Below are 23,860 nucleotides of genomic sequence, written 5' to 3'. Positions count from 1 at the left end.
TTCTTTTTAAATAACAGCGTTATTGAATTATAATTCGCTTACCATGAAATTCAGTGGTTTGTACCTATTACCAGTCACTACCATTTTCTTCCAGCCCTAGGCAGCTACTAGTGGATTTTATTTTTATATGGATTGGCCTGTTCTGGAAATTGCATATAAATGGAATCAACTATATGTGGCCCTTTGTGATTATATTCTTGCATTTAGCATGATGTTTTCAAGTTTTGTCCACTTTATAGCATATATCAGTACTTCATTATTTTAAAAATGTAAGTTAATTTATTGTATGGATATACCACATTTTATCCACTCTTCATTTGATACGTTAATTTGGGTAATTTCCACTTTTTGACTATTATGAATAACACTACTGTGAATATTCAGGTATATGCTTTTGTGTGAACATAGGTTTTCATTTCTCTTTGCTATATATAGTAGTGGAATTGCTAGGTTAGATAGTAACTGTGTTTAACCTTTTGAGGAATGACGAGACTATTTCCAAAGCAACTGCACCATTTTACATTCCTTCTATCATTGTATGAGGGTTCCAGTTTCTCTACATCCTCACCAACTTGTTATTATCTGTGGTTTTGATTGTAGTCATCCTACTGGGTATGAAGTGGTAGCCCATTGTGGCAGCCATTTCTTTTTACTTGCTTTATCTATATATTGAAGTAAGTTTTATATATTGGTGTGTCCTGTTTTTAATTCAGCCTGGCCATCACTCCTTTTGAAGAGTCCATAGTCCATTGACATTTACTATAATTGTTGATGAAGTTGGACTTAGATATACCATTTCATTGTTTGCTTTCTGTTCACTTTTTTATTCATTTTTCTACTTTTTCTATCTTGTATATTTGTTATAATCCAGTCTTAATTTGTATTTGGTTCTTTAGTCATACTTTTTATTTCTGTGTGTGATAGCTCTAAAAATGGACTTTTCAATACTATATTCATATAAAATGTAGAATTCTTACATCTATTACACTTCGTTATAGTTGCCAAATGTATCTCATTTGGCATTATAAACTCCAGAGACAGTGTTTTAATTTTTACTTTAAAGGAATTAAGAGTAAAAAATATTTAAAAATTATTTGTATTTACATGTATATAAATCATATACGAAGGGCTCCTAGGTGGCTCAGTCAGTAAGCATCTGCCTTTGGCTCAGGTTACAATCACAGGGTCCTGGGATTGAGTCCCACGTCCATCTCCCTGCAAAGTAGGGAGCCTGCTTTCCCTCTCCCTCTGCCTGCTGCTCCCCCTGCTTGTGCTCTCTCTCTCTCTGTCAAATAAATTTAAAAAAATCTTTTTTAAAAAATAAAAATAAATTATATATGATTCTTTCTGGAGATTTAATTTCCTTGTGTTATTATTTTCCTTCAGCCAGGACTTTCAGCCTGTACTTACTGTAGCAAATCCTCTAGTGGCCATCTGAGGACAACAAATTCTCTTCATTTTGCTTTTTTGAAGGACACTTTTTGCTGAATATAGGATTCTATATTGACAGCTTTTTTTTTCTCTCTTTTTTTTTCCCGGTCTCCTGGCCTCCATAGTTTTGAATGCAAAGTCAGCATTAATTAGAATCCTTGATTTCCTGTATATAATGTCTCATTTTTCTTTGGATGCTTTCAAGAATTTACCTTTACTTTTGATTTTCAGCAATTTGGCGACATTGTGCTTAAGGATACTTTTTCTTCATATTTATCCTACTTAAGGTTTCTCTGAGTGTTTTAAGTCTATAAATTGGTCTTTACCTAATTTAGGAAATTTTTGACATCATTTCAAATATTTTTCTGTCCCATATTCCCTTTTCTCAGATTCTGCTTAGACCTTTAGATACTCTTCTATGGTTCCCTGAGACTCTGTACATCTTACCAACTTTTTTCCCACTGTGTTCATTTTAAATAATTTTAAAAATTAAATAACTTCAATAAACTGATCTTCAAGTACACTTACTCTTTCATCACCCATTCTCTTCTTAAGACCAGCCAATTTTTACTTCGGGTGTTGTATTTTTCAGTTGTACAATTTCAATTTTTTATAATTTCTTTTTCTCTACTGAATTTTTCTTTTCATTAAAGACAAGCATATTTTATATCATTGAATATGGTTATAATCTTTATTTTAAAGTTCTTATTATTTTTAATTGAAGTTTAGTTGATAAACAGTGTTACATAGTTTCAGATATGTAACCTAGTGTTTTGACAAACTGTGTATTATGTTCACCACAATTGTAGCTACCATCTGTCCCCATAAAATACTATTACAATTCCATTGACTGTAATAGTCAATTCCATTGACTACCATCTGTCCCCATATAATACTATTACAATTCCATTGACTGACTTATTCACTCCAGAACTGGAAACCTCTACCTTCTAATCTCTGACTCATTTCGCCCACCCCTTCATCACTTCCCCTCTGGCAACAACCAATTTGTTCTCTGTATTCATGGGTCTGTTTTTGGATTTTTTGTATGTTTGTTCATTTGGTTTTTTTTTAGATTCCACTTACACATGAAATCATAGTGTTTGTTTTTCTTTGACTTAAATTTCACTTAGCAGAATACCCTAGGTCCATCCATGTTGGCACCATGTTGCCATTACGATGGCAATATAATTCTTTGTTATAGTTAAGTAATACACCATTGTTCTTTCTGCTTATTTGAACATTTGAGTCCTCTCAGGTTAGATCTCCATTGATCGTGTTTCCTTGGAGAATAGGAGAATATCCTGGACATGGTGGACGTTATGCTGTGGAGACTTTGGATGCTATTATAGCTAAGCTCTCTGAAGAATGTTGATACTTTTGTCATAGCAAACATTTAACTTGCTTTCACTTAAACTATAAATTTGTCTCTTGGGCAGCAATTCTTTTTTTTTTTTTTTTCTTTTATCCTGTACTGGGCTTCTTATGGTCTGTACTATCCAGTGATTGTTCAGGCCCAAAAGTCTGGTTTTTCAACCCGAGTTTTAAGACTCCTTGTGTACTGCTGATTGTGGTAAGCTCTCAAGTGAAAAGTGTAAAAACAGAACATCCTGTTCTGATCATTTTTTCCAACTGTCCGCTCCTCTCAAGAATAAGCCTTCTTGGGACGCCTGGGTGGCTCAGTTGGTTAAGCAGCTGCCTTCGGCTTGGGTCATGATCCCAGCATCCTGGGATTGAGTCCCACATCGAGCTCCTTGCTCGGCAGGGAGCCTGCTTCTCCCTCTGCCTCTGCCTGCCATTCTGTCTGCCTGTGCTCGCTCTCTCTCCCTCTCTCTGATTTAAAAAAAAAAAAAAAAGAAGCCTTCTTTTGTTTGCTGTCCAGGGCCTCCAAATAGTTTCTGTTTCTAGTTTTGTTTATATTTTTCCTAGAGTTTATCATTGCTATCTTGAGAGTCAACCTCATAGGAGCTTCCTTGTGCACACCAGAAGCTAAATTCCTGTCTTTAATTCTGAACGTACCTAGTTTACAAACCTTTAATCTTGTAAAAAGTCATAATGTCCTGGAAATTTCACATTTAAATCTTATATACTCTACTGAACTTTTAACAAACTTTTGTTGGTTTTTTTATTCTAGACTTCTGATTCTTTAGTAGATAATATTCCTGAGAAAGATCTCAGACCAAAAAGAGATACAGATATGACTTCTGAAAGTGACTATGGCAACAGAAAAGAATGTAATAGAAGAATTCCTCGAAGATCAAAAATCCCATATCATTCCAAAACTATTCAGACTATTAAGCACCACAGTAAAAACAACAACCCTTTTATGAGGTAATTGTTTTTGTCTTAGAAATTCAAATGAGGCACACAGACAGAAGTTAATACTTTTGGCTTATTCCTTTAAGCTTTTTCAGAGTGATATTACTTTTCTAATGTCAGAGATTTGATTGGTTCGGTATATATATATAAATTTACAAAAGGATCTCTTTCACTGATAGACTGTCATTACCTAAGTTGTGCAAACTAGTATAAATACTGTACATTTCTTTGGGTTATTACCTATGTTTTATTCTTTGCAGCTGTAATCGTAAAATGAAACCACCTTTCTTTAAAGATTTATATATAAGATCATCTTTAGCAAATTGTAATATGTTAGAAGAAGCAGAAGAACGGAAGACTGAAATCATTAAAGTAGACAACAGTAGCTCAGAAGATCCCACTTACCGGGTATGATATGAGAGATTAAGTGGGCATCTGGGTGGCTCAATTAGTTAAGTGTGTGACTCTTGATCTCAGCTCAGGTCTTGATTTCTCTACTTAAAAAAGGAGAGAGATTAAGAAAAAATGAATGTGAATAGTCTTAGTTTTAAATATGAAATTAGTCCCAGTAAAATAATGCATGTTTTTATGAGCAAAAAATATTGAATATAATTTTATGGGGGAGATGGATTGGGTCCTTTTTCCCTTCCTGACTTCTAGATTTTGTGTATTTTTGTAATTTGTAAAGGAATGGAAATTAGACATTTATCTAAGGTCAGATTTTAGTGAAGTCATTTGTGATAGGTTTGTGGAGACAAAAAACAGATCAAAATTTTCAAGTTCTTATTTCTTAAAACAGTGGCTCCAAACTTTGGGGTCTCGGACCCTCAGATCCATAGCTAAGGAGATTTACGGGTCTTCTCAGAGAAGGTTTATGCACATTCAAAAAATGTGTTTAATGTCAAGGTTTTCATGACTCTGCTGAAGTCTGGTTTTGAAAGCATGGATCCCAGATTAAGAGGCCCTAAAGAAGGGTACCTGGCTGGCTCAGTTGGAAGAGCATGAGACCCTTGATCTCAGGATTGTGAGTTCAGGCCCCCACGTTTGGCAGAGAGCTTACTTTAAAAAGAGAAACAAAACCAAGAAAAAAAATCAGGCCTTCAGGAATTTAAATATTCCTCAGTATTTGCCTTAATAATTCTCCTGTAGTTAAGAATTTTTAGTACACACTGATTTTTATTTTTCTAATATTAACTTGTTTTGTTTTAACTTATGAAGTGCTAGTTACACTTTCGATTATAATGTGCACTGTTCTTCCAGTAGTATAATTGCTTTTTTAACAATTTCAAACCTTCCATGCCTGTCCTCAAGTAAAGTGCCTTTAATGCTTGAAAATAATAATTATCATTAGGACAAAAGTAATAGCAGCTAACATTTATTGAGTGACTATTATGTACCACACACTGTTCTGCCCTGTTCTGTATACTTTACTTCCACTAACTTAATTCTAACCACAGCCCTTTGAATTAACTATTATTCCTATATTATAAATGAGAAAACTGAAGCAGTGAGAGGTTAAGTAACTTTTGCTGGTTCATATAACACTATTGTTTTCTTTCAGACACTTATTGAACAACTAGAGCAAGAGAGAGAGAAGAGATGGAAAGCTGAACAAGCTGAAAAGAAACTTATGGATTATATTGCTGAACTACACAAACATGCAAATGAAAAAAAAGATATTCATAGCCTGGCTGTACTCACCACAGATAGGTAAGGGGAAAATCTGTAAACTGAAAGATCTCTCCTAGAGCAAAGAATACTAAACCTGGAACTGGAATACTTTAGTATACAGTAGGTGTAGTAAGTTTAAAAACAATGTATGTGGTTTTAGTTTGTTTTGAACTAATTTTAAAGATTTAATGCTTTTTGTTATGTAAATGGAGGATTCAGGGTACACTTACTTGTGCCTTCAAGCTGGGAAGTGTTAGATTGAAAATAAGTATAATAAATGAAGAAGAGCAAAAGACTAAAACAGGGATTGGCATTTTTTTTTTTTTTTCTATAAAGAATAGGGATTGGGAAACTTTCAGCTTCGTGAGTCATATTTGTTTTCTACAGTGGGCTCTGATACTAAATAATCCTGGTGTCTCTGCTTTTCTATCTTCTCCATTCCATTGCTCATTTTATCTGTTTTTTTTCTGTATACTCTAATACAGTTTTGTCTTATTCTATTCTCTGAAAATACCAGTTTTCTGAATTATAGTAACTTTTATCTTCTGTTTCCTGCAGATAATTGTTTCTAAGGTTATGCTTTTCCTCAAAGGGTTACAAGACTTCTCCATAGAGTTCTTGTTGATTTTTATCTCTTATTGTTCTTGAATGAGCACTGTGTTTCTGGATTTAGTATTTGTCAACAAGTACAGTTTGGGAAGTTGCTTTCTGTTCCATTTCCTGTCTGTTTATACAGTGGATAAATTCCTTTCTACTATCTTAATAGATTAGTAAGTTCATGTACACAGCCGCTAACCCAGTTCTCAGGTTCTTTTAGGTATTTAACTAGTAAAATTTTATGATACTCATGTGGTATTTTCTATCCCCAGCAGCTATTTTTCTTGTACTTTGTAACTTTGGATTATAAGGAAAATTATAATACCCATCATGAGTTCTATGAGAACCTCTCAATTATGCAAGCTGTGATGCATTATACTATTACTAGCCCTTCTACACCACCCACCAACTTTCTGCTTTATTTGTTTTAGGAATTGCTATCTTTGATACAAGAAGATACTAGACAGAGGTAATGGAACAAGATGGATAGATTGACAATCTCTGACTCACCTCAGAAAAACAGCACTCTCGTTGCCATTAGGTACCTAGGTAGCTAATAGAGTGGGATAGTAGATTTATAGAGCTTCTGTGACCTTGAGTCATGAAAGAGAGAGAATTTATCTTCGTTCCCCCCCAAGAAAGATATGGTTTTATGTTAAGCCCGAGTGTTCTAGTTGTTTTTCTTTTAATTTAGTTTTGTTTGCCTTATAATTGAAAATTTTTCCAGACTTTGGCATGTTTTTTCTTGTTTTTAATTTTATGTGTATGAATTTTTGCTTTATTCTGTATTGTAGGTATCTTTTAGTGGTATATTTGAGGAAGCAATGTCTGGGGCTGCTAGCCAGATTCCATTTAAATTGAAATTTGGGCATACTTCATCTTTATCCTTCCTTAACCTTTCCATTGTTGTCCATGTTTACCATGTTACATATAGATTATTTTCTTGAAAATCCAGCATCAATCTTTTCTGATCCTGCTTTTATTTATACCTCAGATACTTGTTTGGCATTAGATCCTCACACATTTTTTATTTTCTTACATAACCTGGTAGGAATTCCATATTCCTTATCCCTAATACAGAGTCTATCATCTAGGTGCCATGCTGTGAGTATACATTATTTCAAAGACCAAATCTTCTTATTGTGATTTTTAATACCTAATCTATAAGCTCCCAAATCTTTATCATCCAAACCTCCTTGATGAACAAATTTTTTTTTTTTAAGATTTTATTTATTTGCTTCTCAGAAAGAGAGACCACAAGCAGGGGAAGCAGTAGGCAGAGGGAGAAGGAGGCTTCGTGCTGAACAAGGAGCCCAATAGGGGACTTGACCAAGGATCCTGGGATCATGACCCAAGCTGAAGACAGATGCTTAACCAACTGAGCCATCCAGGCATCCCCTGAATGAGCAAATCTTACCAGCTAATAACCTACTAGAAATGCCTTGTGTACATTGCTCATAAGTGTCTTAAATCAGTATGTCCATACTGTACTTATCTTGCTCCTTATTTTATATTCTCTGTCCTAATAAATATTATCCCATCCAATCAGCCACCAAAGCTAGCAATTTAGGAATCTTCTTTTTTTTTCCTTTCTTGTTCTATCCCACAACCAGTTGATATTGCTGTCTTTTTTATTCTATTTGTTAAGAGGTTGAACTATCTTTTACTGTCACTTTAGTTTAGTCCCGTATCTCTTGCTTAGAGAATTGCTTTAATTCTAGTGATCTGTAGTCACTCTGTTCCCACGACCATCTAGTCCACAGAGTAAAGTTCAATACTCTTCATATAGTATACCAAACTGGAGTTGAGAGAGTGAACAAAGGAAGACCAGTTTGGAGACTACTCTCAAAGGCAAGAGGAGAGATAATAAGAATAAGGATTAGAGAAATGGCTAGTATAGAAGCTCATGGATATATTGCTTTTTTAAATTATGGCTTGGGAATTACAGCAGATACATATAGGAGTGGCTACCTAGCTTAGTATTTTTTTATGAGGCTGTTTTTGCTATTTGTTGTCCCATTTCCAAATGCTAGATTTGTATTCTATTATCATTCACCTCCCTGCCTATAATATTGGTCTAGAGATAAACACCTAGGGGTACTGGGTGGCTCATTCATTAAGCAACTGCCTTTGACTCGTTAAGCATCTGCCTTCAGCTCAGGTAATGATCCCAGGTTCCTGGGATCAAGCCCCGCATCAGGCTCCCTGCTCAGCAGGAAGCTTGCTTCTCCCTCTCCCATTCCCCCTGCTTGTTCTTGCTGTGTGTCTCTCTCTCTCTTCTGTCAAATAAATAAATAAAATCTTTAAACAAAAAAAAAAAAGATGAACATCTGACCCAGGCTGGGTAAACATAGTGCCTTAGTCCTCAGAGGTGTTAGAATGTGAGCCCAGGGATATTTTTAGCTTTTTCCTTCTCTCCTTCATACTTTACAAGGAGCCCTCCTGTAGGAGAAATGGAAACCAGCTCGTAGAGAATCACAAGACAAGAATCCTTATGGTCTTCGTGGCTTCAGTGGTCTCTCATGCTTTCAGTGGTCCCTCAGAATCATCCCCACCATCCTCTGAATTGCTTATGTAGGTCAATAAATTCTCACTTTTAATTTCAGTAGTTAAGTGTTTTTATTTATAATCAAAAGGTTTAACTGAGAGAAAGCTAAAATCCATATTTTGTGTCTGGGGAAGATATAGGGAGGTCAAAGTTGACTTTCAGTCATCTATTTATATATCATTTCTCTCTTACAGCCTTATAACTGTATCCATGTCTGTTCCCTTTCCTAGGTGTTGGACTCCTTGAAGGCACAGGCTTTATCTTAATCCATCTTGCTTGCTCTTAAGCCCTTTAATATTAACTACATTTTTTTTATCCTTTTGTATGTATAATACATATTAAAGTCACATTTGTTTTCTCCTTTAGGCTAAGGGAAATTATTTTTAAAGAGAGAAATTCCAAAGTACAGCTCGAAGTTATGGTTCACAAACTTCAAAATGAAATTAAAAAACTAACTATTGAATTAATTAAAGCAAGAGATCAACAAGAGGATCACATTAGACACTTAAGAACTCTGGAAAAAGCATTAGAAAAAATGGAGAGACAAAAAGGGCAACAGCAAGCAGCACAGGTACTTCTCCCTTTTTATCTATCAGTCATATGAGTTAACACAAATTAATAGTTGTATCTTGAAACAAGTTATATTGTTACAGAGTAAACTTAAAAGATTAGTATATATGCAAAAATTAATGTAAACATAACAATTCCTGTGGATTTTTTTTTCTTTTTGAAGATTTTATTTTTGAGTGGTCTGTACATACAACATGGGGCTCAAATTTACAACCCTAGAATCGAGAGTGCCGTATGTACCAACTGAGCCAGCCAGGATGGATGGACGCACACACACCATGCCGCCACCCACCCACCCCTCCACCCACCCCCCTTGGAATTATTTCTGACTGGCCCTCACAAAGCAATTACAAGAATAGTTGGTGGAAATAGTGTGGGTTGTTAGGCTTATATTCTGAGAGCCAGGTTTCAAAAGTCTTTGGGGAGCCTGAAGATTGCATTTTCATACTTTCCGAATGGAAATTATTGAGATCTATGATGTAATTAAGCTATAGATAATGCTAGTGTATTTGATGCTTCTAAGGCTATACTTTATGTGACCGTAACATCATTAATTTAATGGATTTTCAAAATCAGCTTAGTCACCAGTTCCTATTATTGAAAAGGCACTTTTCTTTGGAGAACTGGCGTTAAAATAGAAGAAGCAGGGAGAGTATTATCTAAATACTGTAATGGTGTATATTTACTTAGATGCGACTAATCCAAGAGGTGGAGCTCAAAGCTGCCGCGGCTGATACCGAAATAAACTTACTTAGAACTTCTCTTCATCAAGAAAAGGAACAAGTACAGCAACTTCATGAACTTCTTGCATTGAAAGAACAAGAACACAGGTAAATGAAAGATGTATCAGGAAAATAATGACTTTTTTTTTTTAAGATCTTTTTTTTATTTATTAGAGAGAGAGAGTGTATGTGTGTATGTGCACACAAAAGCACATAAGTAGGGGGCGGGGCAGCGAGAGAAGCAGACTCCCCACTAAGCAGGGAGCCAGAGGCAGGACTCAGTCCCAGGACCCTGGGATCATGACTTGAGCCGAAGGCAGATGCTTAACTGACTGAGCCATCCAGGCACCCCAAGTAATGATATTTAAAAATAGAAAAAGAAAAGTTTCTTGGTCCCTCCCTACCCTACCCCCTTACCTAAAACTAGACTGATTGATCAGTGGTGAAATCTAACAACTGGCTTGTGAAAAATAACATGTTTATGTATACATTAAAATCAGTATTACATTAAGAACTAGTAGCTTAAAAACAAGTCGGTGGCTTTATTGAGGTAAGAGCTTATAACAATGAAGCTTACTTTGTATTTTTCCAAACACAACCAAAAGTTGGTCATTGTAATACAGAGAAAACTGTTCTAATTGACCTTCAAGTAACTGCCTATTAAATTAATTAGTAGTCTTTTTTCCTCTAAAGTGCAGGAGTCAATGAACTTTTTCTGTGAAGGGCCAGATAAAAAAGTCTGAAAAATATTTCAGACTTTTCGGGCCATACCAAACTATATTTGTGTAGTAAAACAAGTAGCCATAGGGAATATGTAAATGAATAGGCATGGCTGTGTTCCAATAAAAGTTTATTTCCCAAAAAAGAGTCTCAGGCCAGATTTGGTCCATTAGTTATAGCATGCCGGCCCTGTTCTGTGAAATCCACAATAATTTGAATACTTGCAGCTAGTTATCTACGCTTACTGCCCTACCAGTTGAATTGTCTATTTGCCATGGGTTAATTCTGTTTGTTCCCAAACCTGTTTTGTTTTTAACCTTACATAAATGAGATTTTAATGTATAAATTAAATTTTGATGTGCCGGGGAAAATTGTCATCATATGCAGGGGCAGAACGACTATAAGAGATTGGGGGAGATAATTGTAAAAATCTAAAATTTTGTACTTAGTTTCCTTTAGAAATATCTTTTAACTTTTTGTCCTAGTTTAAAAAAATATAAACTAGAAATAATGGATTTTGTATTATGGGTTTGACATACTCAGGAAAAATAGTGGAGAACTCTAAAGAATGAACTCACATTTAAATTTTAAAAAAAACAAAAGCAAAAACCTTACCCTGTGTATCAGAAGATTGGTAAATAATTTCACACTTCAACTGATTTTTTTTTTTCTGTTAACCAACCACCAGTAATGGTCAGACTGTATTAGTTGTATGTCAAAGATTCAGCCAAAGTAGAGGATATAGTGCAGGAGAACTTCACCTCTCCAAATGCACCTAAAGAATTTTAGAAGTCATATAATGACTCTGTACTATCTCGGTGTAGAAATGGCACACTCCTTTTATCCCCATTACCACTGAGTATACAATCAAATAATACTCATATCTCCTTCCTCTACTGTGCCAGTTTCTCTGCTCCAAAGTGAGGAGCTGATTTTAAATTAACAATAGAAAAAAATAGTAATAAATAAATTAACAATAGAGAATATAGACTATTTTAACAACTATTTAAAAACCTTGAAAGTTTTTCTTTGTTTTCAGGTGAATAAATATCCTGTGATTTTTATTTGTTTTGCATTCCAGGAAAGAACTTGAAACAAGGGAGTTTTTCAGTGATGCTGAGTTCCAGGAAGCCTTAGCTAAAGAAGTAGCTAAAGAAGAAAGAAAGCATGAGCAGGATATAAAAGAATACCAAGAAAAAATTGATACATTAAACCAACAATATATGGATTTAGAAAATGAATTCCGTATTGCTCTAACTGTTGAAGCCAGAAGATTTCAAGATGTAAGAATTGGCATCTAGCTTTTTATTGAAAAGAGAATCAGCAAGATATGGTTGGATGAGATATTTTAGAATTCTAGCCCTATTTACACATTAGTTTATGATTTTAAGCAAATTACTTAAAATTATTAGCACCTTAGTTTCTTCACATAAATAATAGCTACTCTTCAGCGCTGTTGCAAAAACTAAGTGAGATTATAAATGGTCAAGTAAAGAGAGCACTAGAATAGGAACTGGGCAGCCTGAATTCTTCTATAAGGGATTCTAGAGCAGGGATTGGCAAACTAAAGCCCAGGACCTATTTTTGTAAATAAAGTTTTATTAGAACACAGCCATAGAAACAGTTAGTTTCTATTTATTTGGAGAACTGCTATTTATAATGCAATTTTGAAATATAGGTTAAAGATGGTTTTGAAAATGTTGCAACTGAGTTAGCAAAGAGCAAGCATGCTCTTGTTTGGGCCCAACGAAAAGAAAATGAATCTTCCTCTTTAATTAAAGATCTGACCTGTATGGTGAAGGAGCAAAAAACAAAACTTGCAGAAGTTTCGAAATTAAAACAGGAAACAGCAGCAAATTTACAGGTAAAACACTGTAACTTTTTATTTCATAGTCTCAACTTAATTTTTATTTATAATAAATTTAGAAAGTAACACAATTATAAACTTTTAAATAATGCTAATTATATATATTTGAGGTATATGAGAAAAGTAATAGAAGTAGATTAAACCATGATTTCACAGATGGTATTGCTTACACTAAAATAATATTTAAAATAAGTGAATTTAAGAAATGTCCTAGGTAAATAGGTGCCAGTTGTATAGTGATACAGCAAAAATTATGATGGTGATACTCAGATGGTATCCTGAGTTTGGAAACACCTTGCAAATTGCTGATAATTGTGTGGTGATAGTAGTGGTTTTTAGATATACCTAGCTGTAATAATTTTTATGTTTTAGTGCTGTTTCCTCAATTTCAGACATTAGCGGTATTTTGCCCAAGAGAACTTAATTCCTAAAAGTGTCCTTTAGATTATTGATATAAATGCTGGTGAAAATTTTTGAGTATTCCATGCATGGTTACTCTTTTAACTGATACTAGAATAAAATTCAGGGTTTTTAAAGGGATAAGCTCTTAAATTTTAACTTTATTTCATGACCTATACCTGTTTTTAATAAAATTAAAACTTTTTCTGATGCAAAATATAGGAGCATTTACTATATATCTGCTTAAATAACATCTTTTCTCATAAAATGCAAAAAGTAAAAAATAAGCACTTAAATGTAATAATTACTTTGCTTTTCCCCCCCACCATCAATGTTTCTGGGGATGTACAGAATCAAATCAACACCCTTGAAATCCTGATTGAAGATGACAAGCAGAAGAGTATTCAAATAGAACTTCTCAAGCATGAAAAAGTCCAGCTTATTTCTGAGCTAGCCGCCAAGGAATCGCTAATTTATGGTTTAAGGACAGAAAGAAAAGTATGGGGACATGAGCTGGCACAACAGGGTAAAATTTTCAGATTTTCAAAGTGAAAATAACCCATTCTTCTAAACCAACAGATCTGAGTATTTAGAAAAGGAAGGGCTTATTAACTCTGCCTAAGACACACCAAAAAGAAAGTGACACTTTGTATGGAAGGATGAGTAGGCATTTGCCAGCCCAACAACCAAATGGAATGTCTCCTAAGATGTCAGTTTATTACACTAGTTAGGAAGTAACAGCTCTGATTTTGTTGTTGTTGTTGTTGTTGGTTTACTGCCCAATATAATTTGGTTACTTTTCTGGACAGGTATACCTTTACAGTGCTACAACTAACTAAGTCACTGAAATAATTCTTTCCTAGTGCTTTTAAATTATTTGTAGAGTATGCAATATTCAGTTTTTTTCTAAAAATGTTGGTAACACTTACTGTGTTATGCATGAAAAATGTGAGATAGTGTATGAATGAAAACCACCTTAGGTATAAGTAAGTTTACTCTTAGTCTCCTTTCGTTTCCTGTCACTATAAAGCAAGAGCTAGATACTATTATTTGGCATTTGTAGATGGACAACTTTACAAATTACAATTAGGTAGATGTTGGTTTTAATGGAGAATTGCTCATTTGTCCATTCCATATAAGAGTCTTGAATATGATTTTTTTGTTTGAATGCCAAAACTTAACCAGTTAAATATTACATGTCTGAGTTACTTGTTCTTGATTTGTAGTTTTAGGTTTTCCAAATAGCCACAGGTATTTAAAAGATCTTTTGGTTGTCTTCCCCTTTCCTTTCTATTATATTTTATATATTTTGGGTTTTTTATTCAGTTTTTATTTACTGTATTATACATTGTTAGATTAGATGCTCATAAAATACAAGTCTTCCAAGGTCTCTTAAAGTTTGTTACTGATGATGTTTATTTCTCAGGATCAACTCTAGCCTTAGATCGTGGGAAATTAGAGGCTCAGATTGAAAGCTTATATAGAGAGAATGAGTCTTTGAGAAAGGCAAATGAATGTGATAATGACGCATTAAGAATTAAGTGCAAAATCATAGAAGACCAAACTGAAACCATTACAAAATTAAAAACCGTAAGTTTGATACTTTATTTTGGGGAAAGAACATGTGGCAGATTTATAAATTAGTGGGTCAAATTATCAAATAAATATCTATCTCAATGAATCCAAACTGTTGTTTAATTTGGACAGATTGTCATGTGTTTCCTTGTATGATATATGCCCTTTGCCTTTAAAAAGGACTGTATGGCTTTTATTTATTAATTTTAAATTACTTTTACCTCAAAGTTTTATGGGATGATGTTATTATGGCCTGTGAAATAACTAGAATTAGTGTCAATAAAGGGTTGGGAATCTTAAGAAAATTCATGTTTTATATCTTCAAAATATCCTTTATGAGCATTGTTTAGGGGGGCGCCTGGGTGGCTCAGTGGGTTAAACTGCTGCCTTCGGCTCAGGTCATGATCTCAGGGTCCTGGGATCGAATCCCGCATCGGGCTCTCTGCTCAGCAGGGAGCCTGCTTCCTCCTCTCTCTCTGCCTGCCTCTCTTCCTACTTGTGATCTCTCTCTGTCAAATAAATAAATAAAATCTTTAAAAAAAAAAAAAGAGCATTGTTTAGAATGTTCCAATATTGCTAAGTCGCATCTCAGAATTATGACAAAACCAACTATTCTATATTTAAAAATATAAATTGTTTGTAAAAGATGTTTTCCCAGGGGAGACCATGTTTTTACCCTCTTCTTCAATATTGCCTTTCTTAAGAGAGATACTAACAGGATTTCTTATCTTGAGCAATGAATCAAATTTTGATCTCCAAAATTTTCTTCAAGAGATTGTCTCTTAAAGTATAAAAATGGAGAAAAGAGTTAAGAATCTTCTAAATGAGATTATCACCTATTAAAGAACTCATTCTTCAGAGTGGCTATAACTGCATAAGATTTCTTTTTCTTTTTCTTGGTCATTTTTTTAAAAATTCCTTGGGAACTTTATCAAGTACAGAAAATCAAGATTTATCACTATGTTGCTATATCATAGCTAGATTTAGGCTATGAATGCCTGAACTGTACCACCTTAAACAATTACAGCGGTATTCCCTCAATGGAAATTTGGTTATGGTATATCCAAAAATTCAAATATATATGTCATATATGCCAAGCAGTAGCGAAAAATCACTGAAATTTTTTTTTTAGCAGTAAACCTTTTTTCTTTTTTTAAAAATCTAGCCAAGCATATTTTCCTTTGAGTTAAGCTAAATACGAAACACAGAGACTTGTGGTTTGCTTTTAATTTTCACAGGTAAAACAGATGATGCTCTGGGTATAATACATTGTTACTAACAAAGCTACTTCCATGGAAGACTGCTGCCTAATTGTCAATCTCTGAGCAGGAAAGAAATGACTAATCATGAATGATAACAGTTGATCTGAAACACAGAAGAGTTTTGATTTTAGGTTTTTGGTTTTTTCCAAAAAAAAGTTAGCCCATCATTTTTTCCCCCCACAATTTACTACATTTATTCTAAACAGCATTGCATCAGCCTCAAAGATACGAGTATTAGTGGTGCCTTCCCATTAATCATACAGCATAGAGCGATAGTTTGGCCTAATTTCTTTCAGCAGCAAATTCATCATCACTAATACCTAAAATGGATAATGATCCTAATTCATTGTTAAATTAGATTTGTTCATAAAATAGAAATTCTCTGGGTCTTTTTAAGTTTGTTACTGATAATATTGTTTCTCAGACTTGTCTCTAGCCCCAAATCATAGGAAACCAAGGGTTCAGATTGAAAGTTTATGTAGAAAGACAAGTCTGCAAAACAAAGTCTGACAAAGCAGACAAAACAAGTCTGCAAAAAGCAAATGAACATGATAAAGATGTTTGATGTTTTCAGATTGGGGTTTGATTTAAATTAAATGGATTCTGTTAGCTTCTGATTTTGGAAATCAGAAGCAGAAATTTTTTTAAACTTTTTTTCTTCCTCATATATTATTTTGGTATTTTTCAGTATATATGGCTTACAGTGCTCTCTAATGATGCAATGTTTATTCTTTTTTATTAATGGGATTATTTCATAAGACTTCTGCTCATTAAGTGTTTCAGAGTCACAGGGAGAAAATAAACAATTCATGGCTTTTATGAAGATGTTGGTCCAGACTACAAGACTACCCGACATCTTCACTTAGAGTTTTTAGATATTGTAACACACTGAGGAATTAAACCACCTCCTTCTAATACGTATGGATACATACTTAAGTTACCCTTTTCCAGTATTTGTTTGTTTGCCTCCATCTTCCCAGAAGGAAAAAGGGCAAGGTGGGCCAGAGGAAACGGGGTTAAAAACTACCCTATTTCAGAACTACCAATTTCCTCTTTTTCTCACTCACAGGGACTAGTATCAGTAGATGGTATATAGCAGGGCTATCCCAGACATCCAGGCATGCCCACATAAAGCAAACAAATGTTCACTGGAGTAAATAACTTATATGAGGCCTAGTACCTGCAAACTTCTAACAGTACCCATGGTGGTTTTGATCTTTCATTATCATCTGATTTTTACTATGTAAATACAGGATAAAGTCTGGCTCATGGCATAGAAGATAGAATAAAAAATGTTTTGAGAGGTATAAAACCTGTTTTTTTGTTTGTTTGTTTGTTTTTTAGATTTTATTTATTTGGCACACAGAGAGAGAAATCACAAGTAGGCAGAGAGTGGGGGAAGCAGGCTGTCTGCTGAGCAGAGAGCCAATGCAGGACTCAATCCAACGACCCTGGGATCTTGACCTGAGCCGAAGGCAGAGGCTTAAACCACTGAGCCACCCAGGCACCTATAAAACCTGTTTTTTAATGTGGCATTTTAATAGTGATAAAACTGTACTTTATTTTGAAGTAAAGTATTTGCTCATCCTGATGCAGAAAGCACTTCTGTTTAGCACAATAGAAATAGCAGTTTAATTTGTGCCATGACATATACTGTGAATATCAGTCTTTGCTGTTTCAGTCATCCACTCAAGGGTTTTTTTCTGTTTCTGTCATGAAATCTTTTCAAATGTGAAATTGTGGTAATTGAAATTTTTATTGTGCTGCTTTCTTTTCCTTCTCTCTCACTCTATGATTGATAATTGCCTAATTTACTGAAATAAAAAATGTGAGAGGAATAAAAATTTTTATTTTTCTTAATAACATTTAAAGTAGTAATGATGTTTTGTACTGATTATGATTTTAAAATGTCCTGAGGGGTACCTGGGTGGCTCAGTGGGTTAAGCATCTGCCTTAAGTATATGTCCTATAAATCTCTTTGAAAACACTCAATAAACATTCAATTTACTTTTTTTTTTTTTTTTAAGATTTTATTTACTTAGTAGAGAAAGAAAGAGCACAGGTAGGGGGAAGGGGCAGAGGCAGAGGGAGAAGCAGGCTCCCCACTGAGCAGGGATTCCCAACACAGGGCTTGATCCCAGAATCCCAGGACCTCTGGTATTGTGACCTGAGCTGAAGGGGGATGCCTAACCAGTTGAGCCCCAGGTGTCTCTCAATTTATTTTTTTAATTTGTAGTTTTGAGAAAAATTTTAAACCATATCTAATTAATTACAAAATGAGACATTTAGGGTTAATAAAAGTAAAGTGCTGATTTTTTTTTCTTCAAGTGTGTACAAGAAAGAGAAGAACAAATCAAAATATTACAAGAAAAGATCACTGAAATACAAAGATGTACTCAAGAACAACTTGATGAGAAATCTTCACAACTGGATGACATAATTGAAAAACTGGAAAGACACAATGAAAGAAAAGAAAAACTAAAACAACAGTTGAAAGTAAAGGAATTAGAACTTGAAGAAATTAGAAAAGCTTACAGGTATCTGGTATTTCCTGTTGAGAAATAAAATGTGGCTAAATAATTTCATATAACCAGTTTTATTTTTTAAATTGTTTCTTTTTGTATTAGTACACTTAATCAGAAATGGCATGATAAAGGAGAGCTTCTAAGTCATCTTGAAATGCAAGTAAAAGAAGTGAAAGAAAAATTTGAAGACAAGGAAAGGAAACTTAAAGCAGAAAGAGACAAAAGTGTTGAACTACAAAAGTAAGCACTGAGTCCTAGAGTATGTGGGAGATCTTTAAACATAAACACTGAATTGGAATGGGTGAGATAATGTAAAAAGAAGGACAGAGGAAAGGGTTAAATGTGTGTTGGACTTAGTTATTTGCCAAGTACTTTACTTCCATTCTATCTATAAAATGTAGATAATAGTTCCTACCTCAAATGTTTGGTGTGAGGTTTAAATTTTGTGTATATGTATATTTATGTGTGTGTGTATATATATATATATATATGGCTTATAAGAGTTAATTAGTACTTAGTGCCTGACACACAGTAATTGCCGTGGAAAAATATTATATTCTATAGAAAGTTTTAATGGATAATATAGTTACGTGTACCTGTTCCTCTTTGCTTTCAGCTGTGCTAATTCAAAGACCATGGCTTGAAACCTATTGTAATTTTCTTTCTTGCCTGTCACAATTTGGAGTATTTTCAATCCTAAAAGAAATAGCATCTTCTATAAAGAGCAGTTTCTAAACTTTAATATAAATCATAAAGCCTGATAGTTTTCAGAATCTCTTATATTACATTATTATGTTAATCGCAAAACAATGAAGACCTGATTTTATACATTAATACTTTCATGACTAGGACTAGTATATATGCATATATGATTTTTGACTTAATAGAATTTTCACAAAAACATTTTATTTATATAGCCTTTTATAACATATAAATTGATTTTTTCTCTTATATCTTAATTTGAACCCAGCAACAGTTCTGTGAGGTTGGCAGAAGAGTAGAATTATCCTGTTTTATAGTTACCCGAAAAACTTAAATGCAGAGCTTGTGACTTGCTTTTAAGTCATATGGCTAATAAGTGTTGCAACTGGGAATAAAAATCTGATTCATGGACCTAATTTCAATCCATTTTACTATGGGCTATACCAAAAGCAGAAAGTGTGTTCATTATGGACTTAACTTTCTTATATTCATATTTAATATAAAGGAATTTGGGTTTGGCCTCTAAGAAACTCTTAGCACTAAAATTTTGTGAATGCTATTTAATGTGCTTATTAATATAGAGTATTATCTATTAAGCATTAGCATAAAGAAGTCAGACATATAATACATATGCATAGACTCAAATCTTCCCGTAGTGTATACCTCTCAAGTTATACTACAAACACATGGGGAAAAAAAAGATTGATAGTAGTCATCTGCGAATGTGCTTAAAACTCAGATCCTTAGACTCAAAATAACTGAGAACCAGAGTACTCTAACTTTTAGAGGGTAAAAGTATAACAAGTTTTCCTTGATGTTACCCTACCCTGTTGTGTTATTAACAGATGCCGCTGGATGATGAACCACTTATATCTTTAGTTACCCAAGATAGCCCTTTGCTACTTAATGGAGTTATACTTCCATTAAAATATGAATATAAGAGTTGCCATCCAAGAAGAGAAAAAAATGCTAATTTTTACGCACAAAGATAATATGGTTTTTATTTTATTTTTAAGGGATGCAGTGGAAAAGCTTCACAGTATGGATGATGCCTTTAAAAAACAAGTTGATGCAATTGTTGAAGCTCATCATGCTGAAATAATACAACTGGCAAGTGAAAAGCAGAAATACATTGATTCTGCAAATTTAAAGGTACTATATAAATAAAAAGTATAATCCATCACTATTTTGGAAAAAGTTTCCAAAGAGTATTTTATTAATTAGGGTTTAAGACTGTCACTGATTGTCTTGAATGAGATCATTTAATATCAAGATATCATTTAATATCATTGACAGAGATACTTAGGGTGATGATAAATCAGAGGTGGATATCAGAATCACTTGTAGAGCTTTTTAATAATACACATGCATGAGCTTCCCCCTCAGAGACTTTCATTTCCTGTCTCTGGTTATATCCAGGTATTTTAAAAATGCAACAGGTACCCCGTTTAGTTTGATATAATCCCTCTGTTGACATCCACTAGGTGAGTGAAGAGTTGTAAATTTCCATTTTCTCTTGATTTTGAAGCGGCAGTAAGAAACATATCTGTGATACAGCGATTGAAAATCAGCTAACTGGGAAAGAGTTCATAAACGGAAAGAGTAACTCCTAAAATTTTAATGACAGTTGTGTGATTAGGTGACATTACCCTCAGGAGTCTATGTGGAAAAAAAAAAAGCAACAAGGTCTTTGGAAATAATGACAATAAATAAGGAAGTATAACTTGTTCAAAATGTAGCTCTTTATTTTATTTCAGGTCAACATATGTTTCAGAAGTTTTCTTTAAAATCTACCAAGTGTTAACAAGGGTGCATCAGGTAATACCAAATAAAGCATAAGATTAGGCCCTTAGCTGAAAGGAAAATACTGAGTTTGATTTTGGACCTCTGGTGCCAATATGGTGTAATATCAAAGGGATGTTAGAGAGTTACAGAAATGGCACCAGGGCTTAAATGTGATAACTGAAAAAAATTACAAATTATTACATAAAGATGATAATTTAAATTAGGAGAAATATTAGTTTTCTAAGGGAAAAAGTTTAGGAAATCTGTAGTAGAGATTCAGAAGAGGAATGGTCATATTGCTAGCACTATCAGGAATGTTGCGTCATAGGAGAGAGAATTTCAAGCAGAAATTAGTAGTATACAGTACAGAGAATTCTAGGAGAATATAGGTTGGGAAGAGATGATAACCAACAGCAATTTTAGAAATACAGTAGACCAGGGGCACCTGGGTGGCTCAGTGGGTTAAAGCCTCTGCCTTCAGCTCAAGTCATGATCCCAGGTCCTGGTGTCTAGCCCCACATCGGGCTCTGCTCAGCAGGAAGCCTGCTTCCCCCTCTCTCTCTCTCTGCCTGCCTCTCTGCCTACTTGTGATCTTGGTCTATCAAATAAATAAATACAACCTTAAAAAAAAAAAAAAGAAAAGAAAAATACAGTAGACCAGATTAAATAGGAAGGGAGGTTATTTCAGTTTTAAAAGTCTGTGAGGAATTGTTTTAGTTGAACTCATGACTCCTCATTCATACGTAACATAAGTCAGAAGACTGAGTTTCTGTTCATATATGCTACTGAGAAATTGCACAGCCTTGAACAAATTTTCTAAGCTCTAAAATACAGTTAAGTTAAATTACTGTGTACTCATCACAAGAACCTGTGAGATCTAGACAATATAAATGTAAGTACTTTGTATACAGTATTAGTATTTAAACAAGTTACATTATATATATACCTCTTTGCTTTAAATGAATACCACAAGTTACAAAATTAATGAGAGTAAAGTTTGACTTTTTCTTTCAGAATGCATTTTTTAAATATATTTTCTTTAAAAAATTTAAATGCAAACTTTACATGTTGATTTAGGTTCATCGGGTTGAAGAGGAAATGCGTGAACTTCTTCAAGAAACATGCAAGAACAAAAAAGCAATGGAAGAAAAAATTAGACAACTTGCTTTTGCTCTGACTGAAATTCAGCAAGAAATGTGATGGTTCCAAGAAATGAATTTAATTGAAATGGAACAACAGACCTATTGTAAAAATGATTAAATATTGTAATAGTAGTAACTGCTACGACTTTGAAATGTCTCTTTCTACACATTTCATTCTGATTATATTTTAAAAGACTTTTGATCAAGTATTTTTTTAATTGTATATGTAGGTTTTTATAATAAATTGTTGATAATTATGTGTAGAAAAACCTATCAAAATAACTAGACTTACAACACTTTCTTGTTTCTGTGCTATACATTGTTTGGTAATTACACATTTGCCTTCAAATATGTAAATGGAAATTAACGTTAGTATTTGGACTATATGAGGTCAAGTATTTTCATCGTTGTTGTTACCCTATTGTGTTGATGAACTAATTATATTTATTGGTCATCCTGTGGTTGACGTAGCTCCATTTTTTTTTTAAATGCTCATAAGTGTAGCTGAAAAGTATCTGAAGTCTGTATGATAAAAGATATGGCATTCTTAACAAAGCATATGTAGCCATCTCCAGATCACTCATAATGACCCCTTTTTTATAATGCATATGAGTTCATTAAAGATTACATGTAAGGTTTTATAAATATTGTTCCTCAAGAGGAACACTCCTGTTCCACCTTCATTTTCCATTCTAATCACTGTATTTGAAAGAATTCTTATTTTCATTTTTGTCATCTCTTTTGTTAGTATGTATGCAGAACAAAAACCTAAGTACTATTACTATTTCTAAAAGAAAGAATATAATATCACATTTTTAACTAATAACCACTGAATTAAATTGTTTGGGGTTTTCTTTGTTTGCTTTTTCTCATGGGGTTTGAACTCATGACCCTGACATCAAGACCTGAGCTGAAATCAACAGTCGGACACTTAACCCACTGAGCCACCCAGGCACCCCTGAACTAAGTTTTAAAAATTAAATGCAATCAGAAAAAAGGTGAATGCTTCTAAAAGAGAGGGCTCCATTTCGTGAGAGGCAAGCTCCTTGAAATCTATGGGACAAATTCCAAGCATACCAACATGCACAGTGGGGGTGGGAGAGCAGGGCATAAATTGGAAAAATAATAGCTGAAAATTTCCTAAATGTAATGAAAAGATTAACCCATAGATCCAAGAACTTCAGTAAAACCCAGGATAAACACAAAAAGAACCACACCTATACACTTAATAGTCAAATTCGTGGGAAATTCGTGAAAGCAAGAAAATATGATTCATGTAAATGAACAATATAGTTAACTGTTAACTTCTCATCAGAAATAGTAAAGGCCAAAAAAAAAAAAAGAAAAAGTAGAGGCCAGAAGGCAGTGAGTAACATACTTAAGGTATGGAGGAAAAATAAATTATCAGCCAAGAATTCTACATCCAAAAAAAAAAAAAAATCCAGAAAAACTGTCAAGATAAATGCAAAATAATGCATGTCCAGGCAATGGACAAAATTTATTGCTAGCCAATCTACCTCAAAAGAAATGTTGACGTTCTTAAGGCTGAAAGAAAATGATTCCAGATAGTAACTCAAATTCACTGGAAGAAATGAATACTGAGAACAGTAAATATGTAGGTAAGCTCTCCTAAGACTGTATAGATATTTTTACTGTTAATTAGAATACATTATATACAGCAATAATTGTAACAATATATTGAATTGACAGCATATGTAGGTGGGATACGTGTGACAAAAATAGCATTAAGTTGGGGGGAGGAATGGCTATTTTGCTAGATTAATACTAATCTAAAGATGGCTGATAAAATCCATATTGTAATTCCTACAACAGCCACTAAGAAAACACAATTATACTTGAAAAATCAACAAAGTGAGTTCCACTTCTAGAATGGTAGCTCAAGGAGCTCTGTGGACATGTTTCCTAGCAAAACAACCACAACTGGTAAAAAGTATTTTATTTTTTATTTATCTATTAAGATTTTATTTGCAAGAGCAGAAGGAAGGACAGAGGGGGAAATGGACT

The 23,860-nt window shown here is 33.8% G+C and overlaps 1 protein-coding gene across 12 annotated transcripts in view; it reads left to right on the top strand.

Annotated features, from left to right (window-relative positions):
- LRRCC1 (leucine rich repeat and coiled-coil centrosomal protein 1) overlaps positions 1–22,688 on the top strand; it is a 37,292-nt gene extending 14,604 nt beyond the window's left edge. For all 12 annotated transcript variants that reach the window (XM_082722623.1, XM_082722621.1, XM_082722617.1 and 9 more), the window contains 13 exons: positions 3,566–3,762; positions 4,011–4,158; positions 5,312–5,460; positions 8,933–9,137; positions 9,827–9,966; positions 11,660–11,861; positions 12,257–12,442; positions 13,196–13,370; positions 14,271–14,434; positions 18,010–18,218; positions 18,309–18,446; positions 19,925–20,060; positions 21,771–22,688. In XM_082722623.1, the coding sequence (XP_082578749.1) occupies positions 3,566–3,762; positions 4,011–4,158; positions 5,312–5,460; positions 8,933–9,137; positions 9,827–9,966; positions 11,660–11,861; positions 12,257–12,442; positions 13,196–13,370; positions 14,271–14,434; positions 18,010–18,218; positions 18,309–18,446; positions 19,925–20,060; positions 21,771–21,893 (2,172 nt within the window). In that variant the 3' untranslated portion in view covers positions 21,894–22,688. The remainder of the gene's footprint in view (positions 1–3,565; positions 3,763–4,010; positions 4,159–5,311; positions 5,461–8,932; positions 9,138–9,826; positions 9,967–11,659; positions 11,862–12,256; positions 12,443–13,195; positions 13,371–14,270; positions 14,435–18,009; positions 18,219–18,308; positions 18,447–19,924; positions 20,061–21,770) is intronic.
- The last annotated feature ends 1,172 nt before the right edge of the window (positions 22,689–23,860 follow it).

Source organism: Mustela nivalis (genome assembly GCF_964662115.1).
Source record: "Mustela nivalis genome assembly, chromosome: 2".
NCBI lineage: Eukaryota > Metazoa > Chordata > Mammalia > Carnivora > Mustelidae > Mustela > Mustela nivalis.
This window is presented reverse-complemented; position numbering and strand designations above follow the sequence as displayed.